Below are 9,812 nucleotides of genomic sequence, written 5' to 3'. Positions count from 1 at the left end.
ACGCTATTGGTAACTAATAAAATTTCACTAGGGTAAATAACAAATACTTGCATACCTGCTCTTCCAAAACCTTCTCAACGAGATCTATCGATTCTTGATGTCCATATTCAACCTGAGAATTTTCTTGTGCTGAAAATGCGTTGTCCCCATTCTCCTTCTTATTTGAAAACCACCAACCGTATTGCTCTAAAGTGTGGAGAAGAGGTAATTGTACAATCTTAAACTCGAACCACTATAACTTGAAATCCTCCTTAACTCGAACAAGTTTTCTTGTCCCTTCAGTTAACAATGCTATGAACATTGAGTTTAAAGCCCCGAAGGAGCTAAAACTTTTGGATGGGAAATGAAGCTACTTAATTTTCCATACAGAACGCCCGCGCATCGTTTTCACACAAAAGCCGAATTGAAAGTAAAATCTATCGCCAGATTTCAAAAAATTCAGTCCTCAAAAACAAAGGAACCGCTAGATACAATCCACCGTCATGATTGCGTTCTAGGCGCGTTCTGGATGGGAAATAAGTGGCTTTAATTTGTCTTGCCTGAGAAAGGTTAGACATTCTACTCTAACCTATGAAATGAACTTTACTCGAATTTCTCATAACGGACACTCTGATGTTGCTATACGAGGATAGTACTCGATTAGCAAATCGAGAATTATTTAGAATTTTTCACTTCAGATATTCAAAATATTAATCGTGTCCAATCTTTTCCAAATATCTTTTTCATATAGAATCGGAATTATTGTTATATTTTTGTAGTAAAACCACAGTCATTTCTTAAACATCAAAATCTTAAACATTAAAATCTTAATCAGCAAAAAAAATCGCCCCTTTTTACCTTCAGGTTCTTTGACTTCGCCTCCTCCGTCTTGATGTTCTTCGGGAATGATGGGAGGGATTTTGTTCGGTGCTGTTATGTATACTAAACATAAAAACAGAAAGAGGATATTTTGTCAGAAAAGCTTACATTCCTTGCAACGGCATGACATGACGTCATGACTTGGTGAAAACAGAACACTGTGGTTTAACTTGCCAAATATTCATTATTTGTGTTCAGTTAACAAAACCCTTTGGTGAAACAATTAAATCTTGTTAGTTGAAAGAAAGGTATATTGCGTGATTCTACGTGTCAAAGGAGTGCTCGCAAACCTTTTATCGCAAAAAAGCCCATTTTCTCCCGGCTAAATATCAGCCAAGAAGTTCAAGTAAAGGGCGTTTCCACCACGGGATTAGATGACGATCTTGCCGGTACCCGACTCAAAAGATTTCATAGGAGCATTCCTTGATAGGGTAAAGCCTAGCACTGTCTACATAAAATATTTTTGCTATTCTGGGAATAAACCATGGGTACGTCCCGTCGGCTGTCAAGGTCAGTGCCAACCCGCTAAAACCCACTAAAAGAAGGTAAAAATTGCGCCATTTAGAGAAAAAAGGAAGGTATTTCTTTAAAAAAATTGAAATATTATAAAAATGAACGGAAGGTCGTAAATTGTGACCACGGGAAATAGAAAATTGAAAAGCGAGGGGCTGGAATAAAAATATCCTGGCTGGAAAATTTTCGAAAAATTAATTAGCCCTCCCCCCGCGCGCTTATTAGGTACCCGACAGTCAGCATATTATGAAAACATTTAAAAAAACATTTAATCTTACCTAAGTCCAAATATTTTTTCAAGCCTTTACGTAATGATCCTGTCTTTTCTCTTGAAAGTTTTGCACTTTGCCTAATAATATCAATTGAAAAAATATATCAAATTTGAGAATCATGATATTAACTGTGTTCATAACGATTTAATATGATTATAATTGGCTAATCAAAATAAGCAGAATGAGAATTTTTTATTCCCAAAGCACACTCGTTACGAACTTAATTGCTTTGAAAAAGAAACACAATAAGGTTTTCTCTTGTGGAATAAACGTTTAGAAAGTCACGCATTAAAATGATATGTCAATACTTTACACACATCTATACAATACTTTTGAAAATACAACACACATACACACATAAACGAACCTTTTGAGAAGACAAGTTTCAAAAAGAGGCGTTCAGAATTTTATAAACGAGCAGGCATTCGTGAAGACAAGAACGAAATTTTCAGAAGACAAATTTTACATTAATACACGGTTTAGAGACGAAGCAAGCACACATCATAAAAGAAATCAAAATGGCCGAAGAAAAGAAATTCTTTAGAAGGGTGAGTTATTTATACTTTTTATTATTTTCTGCATTAGGAAACTATAGGAAATACACTATAACATTTTTGCCGTCATTAGAACTTTGTTTTAAGCTTGACACCTTTTCTAAAGATATTTATTTCCATGATATAGAAAGAAGGCAGAAATTTCTAAAAATTTGCACTCGAGCAGCACAGGATGGGAAGAAAGTTGTTTCTTTTTTTTTTTGAAATGCTGTACTTCTTCCAAGCAAATAGTAGAAGATTCTTTAAAAGGAATGTTTTGTTGTAGATTCTATTTCCACGAGTTCTTAATGATCTGTCCAAATTTTACTGGATTTCGAAAGTCTAATGGCCGTGGTTTATTTTCATGGTTTTTCAATATCCAGAACTGATATAAAAGCTAGAATAACCCTGAGCGACAGTATTTCTCCATTTTCTATATTATATAAACGGTTATCAGAAAACTTTTACAGCTTTACAGATGAGACATATTTATTGCAGAATCACGATTTTTAAGGTTTCTTCCGAAAAAAATATTACTCAAAGGTTTTTCTAAAGGTTGGTGGCTTTTTAAATGTTTCAAATAAAGATTTTCCTATCATTGGCATATTTCTCTTTGATACTTTTTTGTTTTTGAAAACTACTTTTAAAATTTCCCATTTTGTCAAAATTAGCATTAGAGTTTCAAATCTTCGAAATTCTATCATAATAAAAATGCTAAAACTTTTATAAAACACGTGGAAAACAAAAGTAAAATCACTCAGTCAAGGGGTTTAAAGTGAGCATTGAGGTAGTTAAAATAGATCTCCTAAATTTTATATTGACCACAATAACCGGTTTTCTCAGTTTCCTTGGAAAAATCTAAGCAGAGTCTATTTTCATGACAAATTCATGTGAATTTTCAAAATTGGCTTGCAAAGTTTAAAAAAATGCAGTGTGTCTGGAAAAAAGCAGAATAAAACGATTTGACCTGATTAGTCCATTCCTGTTTCAATTACCTAAGGAAGTGAAATGATGAATTTTGAGGATTTTACTTTGTATAAAATATGAGCTTTGTTTTTTTGATTCGACACCCTGTATACCCAAAGCTAGGTGTCTAATGAAAAACCAGAAAAACTCAATCAAAATCAATTGATTAATCCAGATGACAAAATGAAATGTTTACCTGTAACCATGAATGACCAAAACCTGAAAAGAGAAATGAAAAGATTAAATTATTTTTGATAATAAACCCCCAGAGGAGTGTAAGGGTTGAGGAATGCTGGGTATGTGCGTGGTAGACCTTTTTACCCTTAGAGAGGCTGTTTTTTGCTGAAAAGGTGATCTTTTAAAGCTCAAAAATTTTTGAAGGTCTGTCAAGGTCACTGGATTTAGCTTTTTAGTAATTTTCGAGATGTATTATATGATTTTCTTTGTAGAATCCTTTCATGCTCCTGAGCAAAACCTTTTGAAATTTTGGGTTTTGGGACAAAAAAGGTACATTTTCAGGTGTTCGAAAACAAAAAAGACAAATGGGTTTGACACAGACGTTTTTTCTATGAAAACTTATTTGTAAATTCTGACCCTAGGTGCCTCTTTTTTTCTGGTTTTGTAAGAGTCAGTTAAGGTCCAGGGATTTTTTTATTTAGCTCATTTTAAGGAGCTTCCAGCTTTTTTAACTTCCAACATAGACATTTTTTGCTAATCATTTTGAAACTAAAAAATTAGCAGAGAAAACATTAAGAAAAAGCAGAGGCACATATTGAGATCATGGAACTTGGGCATTTCCACATCGACTCGTGCAATGTTTAAAAAATTTGGATTTTCCGATATTTTTATTTTTTGGAACATTTTACATTGTACAGAACATTCTACCAAAGCAACAAGGAAAGACTTGAATAGAGATGTTTTAATGGGAATAGAACACCTTTGACATAGCTGGAACGCCCCTCCTGGAATCCCCCCCTGAGGGAGGGATAAAACATCCAGCAGCAATTGGTACCTAATTTTAGCCTGTGGCTAGGGGGGAGTAACCATGTTAGGGGTCACCTAAATTTTTTCAGATGGACCTGGGGGCTAGATTCTATGTTTGGTGATCTTTTTCTGAACTTGTTTTTCTTTCATCATAAACTTCACTATGGAAAAATTTGACGTGTCATTGGCTTAGGGGTCACCTAAAATATTTGGAAACCAGGGTTACCTAAATCTTAGGGGTCACCTGAATTCTTAGGGGGCACCTAAAACCTGCTGCCAAGCCATGTTTGATGACCTTGACACATGGGCCTGGTTATTCAAAAGTCGATTACTGTAGATTAAATCACGATTGGCGCTAATCGCCATGGGATCAACTTCTCCTGTTCGAACGTCAGATTAACTTAACATGTTTCCAAATATTTTCCAAATAGTTTCCTTATCTTGACGTCACTTTACGAATGTTTCCAAAATATCCTGGGTGTCAGAGCAGGATTAAAATTTAACTTTTTAATTAGGGTTTTAATCAAGATTTAAACCTAATTTTTTCAACTGCTGACGATCAGCACTAATCAATTTTGAGCAACTGGGCCCTGGACTTTGGTCACCTTTGATGGAATGAAGGTTTCAAGAAAGTCTTTAAATAGGCAACGGCCCCCGAGGAGATGAAGGCAGAAATTTTCAATCATTTCACAGACTTTTTTTCTGATTTTTGTATATATCTTATATAGTGTACAAGAAAAAACAAAATTTGAATTATAGAACTTCAAGTTTCATCTTTTATGAATCGTCAGCTATCAAATAGCTGATAGCTGACGATTCGTAAAAGATGAAACTTGAAGTTCTATAATTCAAATTTTGTTTTTTCTTGTACACTGTATGAAGCTCTGGTCCTGATCGTTGAGCGAGCACTCTTTGATGGAATCGTCTATCACTTATTGATATTGATATATCTTATATATACTTGAATCTTCATGATGTTTGATCGTCTAAGATATCAAGCTAAATGGTTCTGGAAGTAGAGGTTAATGATGTGGACGCAAATAAAGCTTGAAAAAGGATGGAGAGGTACTTACTTTTAGAAGTTTTTTGTCCGCCATTTTATTTTATTTCTTTTGCGGACCATGTGGAGCCATTTGTAAACACGCGTCGATGAGAGACCGTCCTATCCGGGTTTTTTTTTTAACCTGAATAAACTCCGGATGATCTGATAAACGGAAATGTCCTTGAGGCCATTCAATTAAGTGGCTCCCTCCCGTGAGTTTGTGGGAGGGGGTAGTAGGTAGGGTAAGTAGGGGTATATAGTATGTCTGGTATGTGAGGGGTATGTTCAAAGGCCAAAGTTCGAAAATCGAAAATTTCCCACTTTGATTGAGCCAACATGTTCAAGGGAATTTACATATGATTTGTATAAAGCCATGGACCCTTTTCTAACCACTTTAGGTTCCCGGGGGGTACTAGGGTTGCTAGCTGACAGGGGGTACCACCCGACTTTCGAACTTTGGACCCTTACCGGGACTAAAAAGGAGGAAACGAAGGAAAATTTTGGCAATTTTACGACCCTTAGCGGGACAAATTTGACCAATTTTGACCAAATTTCAATCTTTCTCAGGGGGTAAAAAGTTAGCGGGACAGTCCAAATAAGGTACCCTTAAGGGCGGCACATACCGTACCCTACATTTGCCTAAGTACCCCCCCCCCTGGGTTTAGCCTACGCCTTGATAGCTTTTTTAAGTGCCACATTTCGTGTGCTGTCCAAAAATCACGAAAATTACATTTTTACTTTAGCGAATTTAACGAAGGTTTTTTCGTGAAATTTATGCAAGGTAGATAAAGATGAAATTTTTAAAGAAAAATTGCCTTAAAGCTGATTAATATTCCATGCTTGAATCCTAATTTCAAATAACTCTTTATTATTTAATAAAGGCAAAAGAAATATGTTGGATTCGGAAAAATCCTATTCATCACAATCTCACAGTTTCATTGATAGATTTCAATTTTAAAGATTTTTGCCGAAAGTTATAGATGAGATTTAAATCAATTCTTGTAACATCTTCAGAAATTGATTTGTGAGTTTTTAACGTTAACTTTTGACAAACTTTCGCAAAAGAGCGAAAATAAATCGCGAAAAATTGCGCAAAAGTTTTCTGTAGTGAATGTCTGTACCAGAGAAGCAGATCAGAGAGAGACTTGCATAATATTTGAGATAATTTGCAGGAAATGGCAGAGAATTTGTAATGAAAATTACCGAGGGAGGGACTTAGGCAAAAATGGGTGCTGGGTATATGTGGACAATAAAGGTCGGTTTTTCGCCTTGTAAAGTCTCGAAGGGCTACAAATTTTGGAAAGTATCAAAGTAGTCTCTCTAAGGTTGGAAAATCGAAGAAAGTTTTTCAAAAATGACCACTTCTTCGCAAAAACTAGTCTCCATAAGGTACGATATTGAAAGGTCCCACACATAACCGTCATCTGCCAATAACAGTACCCCCCCCCTTTATAAATTTCGTATAAAAGTTAGCACAAAAAAAAAGCTGTATGAAAATTTGCCTAAGAGAAAATAAACTCGCTAAGCCTTTGGCAAATATTTTTGAAATTCAAAACCTTGTGGGATGCATGATTTTTACAAACTTGTAGCATGAAAAATCCCATCTGACAAAAGTAATTGAACAGGCTCTTGAAAGGCTGGCAAAAGTCAAAGAACGGAGAAAGTAACTTCAAAAAGCACTAGAGATTATTGGCAATAATATTGTTTGAAATTAGCAATCTAGTTGAAAGGAGGAGTCATTCAGGTCTTTACTAGAAATTAGCTACAACAAGACAATAAAATAGAATTGCATAAGTATTGCACATGAAATTTCAGTATTAACGTCAAAGCGAGGTTGAAATTTTATTGGTTACAAGTCTTTTTAATACCGTTTTTTTTTTTGTGTGTTCTCAAAAGTTTCATGAATGGAAATACTGACAGTGCTAACGATGTACTTGATGCATTTATTCATTCATATGAAACCAAAACGTCAAGAGCTTGTTAATATGTTATTACATACGTATATAGACAAATCCTAAAAAGGAAATTTCATTTACGGTTTTTAAGGTCAATTTAGTAAAAGACCTTTTTCATTGTCAATGATGTTTTCGTTTTGACATTTAATATCCTTTATTTGCGTTTTGTTGATACTTGATATGTGGATTGTGGAATGAATTCAACTATTCCTTTTTTGTACGAATGATACCAAGGGGTCGAAAGTTTAAGTGGGAGAGTATTGTTTTATACTTTATGTCCATGTATAGAATTGTGTGCTCTCCTTCTTCTTGCTTTGAACAATACAGTTTGCATCGTAAGAAGGTGGTTTTTAAAGGAGGGTTTGATTTTTTGAAACGTAATCACTTTATGTTGAAATAGTATGGTATTTCAAGTGCACAAGTTTCATAAGGACGCCATAAAGTCTGTTTGTTGCCTTATTAGTTAGAGTCTAGTGGAAAGAGATCATTGATATTAAAAGATGTTATTAAATAAAACTCCACTCTCGCTTTTTTAGATTTTTATATCCAGAGCTTGCAAAGTTGAGCTTCGTCGTTCATTTAGATATCAATTCGAATTTTTCTTACATGAAGACATTATTTTGATAGACTTTTGTTTTTCCTAGCTTGTTCATTTGCACTTTTTAGCTTAGTTTCTAATACTTTCTTGCTCTCGTTTCAGTTATTTCGCAAAATGGAAAGAACCAACTCAGTCATAAGTGATACCTTACCTGTCGTCACAGAAGAATCGTACTATCCAGATGGTGCTGACGCTTTCGGTGACAGCGTTGAGCCACCTGCAGGGGACATGGGTAACGAATCGATCAATACAAATTACGCTTTAGTCGAAAGTGGGAAATCATCCAAATATGGAGCCGCCAAGAAGCGCCGCAGCTTCCTTCACTCGAAACAATTCCGAAGTTTCAGATCTGCATCGCTGAGCGTTTCCATGCTTGAGAAACCGTCTGATGATCGTAAAGCGCATGCATTTTTGGCAGGTTGGAACGTCAGTAATTTGATCCAAGGAACCGGAATCTTGGGCGTTCCATATGCAGTCCAACAGGGTGGATGGGCGGCCGTGGCAATGATCTTCATTGTCGCAATCTTGTGTTGCCATACTGGTAAACTCCTTATTGAATGCATGTATGAGAAATCAAAAAAGACTGGAATCAAGCGACGCCTTAGAGTCAATTACCCTGAAGTGGCCGAAGCAGTGATGGGCCGTAAAGGACTAGTTATTCTTGGAATCATCCAATCAGTGGAGATGTTCGGTGGAGTTATCATGTATGTGGTTCTTCTTGGTACCGTCTGGGCAGACATGTTTCAAAAATATACAGGACTAGGTATGAAAGAATGGGCAGCTCTTAATTGTTGCATCAGCTTGCCAACACTGTTTATCACTAAGATGTCTATCGTCTCTTGGTTATCCATGTTATCTGTCTTCTCATTGATGTCAGCCCTGGTGACTCTCATCGCGTTTTGTTTCACTCAAATCTCTGTATGGTCGTTGGTCAATGTTCCACCATTTGATCCACAAACCTTCCCCGTTGGCTTTGGTATTATTGTGTTCTCATATTGTGCTCATGCCGTCTTTCCAAGTATTGAAGGATCTATGAGAAAACCAGAACAGTTTAACGGTATGATGAACTCGTCTTTCCTGCTAGCCGCTATCGTCAAAGGTGCTCTCGGTACATTCATGGTTCTAACCTTTGGAAATCTAACAGAGGAAGTTGCTACAGTCAATCTAGCTGCTTATCCAATCTGGAGTAAAGTGGCAACCTTCCTAGTCATCGGTAACGTACTTTTGGCTATCCCCTTGGGAATGTTCGTCGTCAGTTTAACTTTCGATGATGCCTTTCTAACCTACTTCCCTCACTTGAATCGTGACTCTAAATTTCATTGGGTCTGGCTCCTTATCACGCGGCCGCTTTTGATCGCATTCGCTCTTTTCTTGGCTATAATGGTACCCCATTTCGGACTCTTAATGGGAGTAATAGGTTCCCTCACTGGTACCTGTTTATGTTTCTTATTTCCTTGTTATTTCCACTTGAAATTGAGATGGAACACTTTAGCTAAATGGGAAGTTGCTGTTGATGTTGCCATCATGGTCTTTGGTCTAATTGCTGGATCCTTGGGATTTGCATTTTCAACGAAAGCCCTTATTATGACTTATCTATAGATTAAAGTGGTGATTCTGATATCGCGAAATGAAAGCATTTTTAATGAAATATTCACGTTTGGGTGTAATTCCTAAAATCAATGGTAACCTGTGGTAATATAAAAACAACTCTTGTTGACAAAGGAGTCTAAATTGTGTAAGAGACTATTCTGAGATCGTATTTTAGTTGTTCAAAACATCTTAACGAGGTATCAACGTCAATAGTGTGTGTATTGACAAATTTTGTGTAAGGATGAAAAAATATGATCCTTTTGAATGTGTAATAACAAAAATGGCAGAACATTAGAAATAGAAGGCAATACTTGAACTTTCGTACAACCTTCAATGTATCAAATTTCTTTTTGTTCAGTTTATTTATCAAATAATGTATGGTCCTTGATCTAAATATTTGTCAAGGCTTACTTTTTTATGTAAACTTCCCTGAGGCCAATTTTTGTTTCTGTTTGGTAATTTTCCGATTCAAGATTCGACTTGTTTTTAATATTTTTGGCA

General features: G+C 35.8%; 2 protein-coding genes across 2 annotated transcripts in view; one reads left to right on the top strand and one right to left on the bottom strand.

Annotated features, from left to right (window-relative positions):
- Nucleotides 1-5,300, bottom strand: part of LOC136815748 (esterase OVCA2-like) — a 9,569-nt gene extending 4,269 nt beyond the window's left edge. Inside the window, exons 1-5 of the mRNA XM_067072198.1 lie at nucleotides 5,200-5,300; nucleotides 3,339-3,361; nucleotides 1,650-1,720; nucleotides 838-921; nucleotides 56-186 (exon numbers count right to left, since the gene is read on the bottom strand). Of these exons, the coding sequence (XP_066928299.1) occupies nucleotides 56-186; nucleotides 838-921; nucleotides 1,650-1,720; nucleotides 3,339-3,361; nucleotides 5,200-5,223 (333 nt within the window). The 5' untranslated portion in view covers nucleotides 5,224-5,300. The remainder of the gene's footprint in view (nucleotides 1-55; nucleotides 187-837; nucleotides 922-1,649; nucleotides 1,721-3,338; nucleotides 3,362-5,199) is intronic.
- Nucleotides 1,960-9,812, top strand: LOC136815745 (vesicular inhibitory amino acid transporter-like). The gene is made up of 2 exons (XM_067072195.1): nucleotides 1,960-2,191; nucleotides 7,824-9,812. The coding sequence occupies exons 1-2, from the start codon at nucleotides 2,162-2,164 to the stop codon at nucleotides 9,318-9,320; spliced, it is 1,527 nt and encodes a 508-aa protein (XP_066928296.1). The 5' UTR covers nucleotides 1,960-2,161; the 3' UTR covers nucleotides 9,321-9,812.

The sequence above is a fragment of the Clytia hemisphaerica genome, unplaced genomic scaffold (genome assembly GCF_902728285.1).
Source record: "Clytia hemisphaerica strain Z4C2 unplaced genomic scaffold, Clytia hemisphaerica genome assembly, whole genome shotgun sequence".
Taxonomy (NCBI): domain Eukaryota; kingdom Metazoa; phylum Cnidaria; class Hydrozoa; order Leptothecata; family Clytiidae; genus Clytia; species Clytia hemisphaerica.
The sequence above is the reverse complement of the archived record's forward strand: the minus strand, read 5'-3'. Positions and strand labels throughout refer to the sequence as shown.

What these genes read in the sequence shown, in the direction of transcription:
- LOC136815745 (XM_067072195.1), top strand. Translation starts at nt 2,162, where the DNA reads ATGGCCGAAGAAAAGAAATTCTTTAGAAGG. An exon ending in AAAAGAAATTCTTTAGAAGG is followed by an intron (nt 2,192 to 7,823) that starts GTGAGTTATTTA and finishes CTCTCGTTTCAG; the next exon opens with TTATTTCGCAAAATGGAAAG.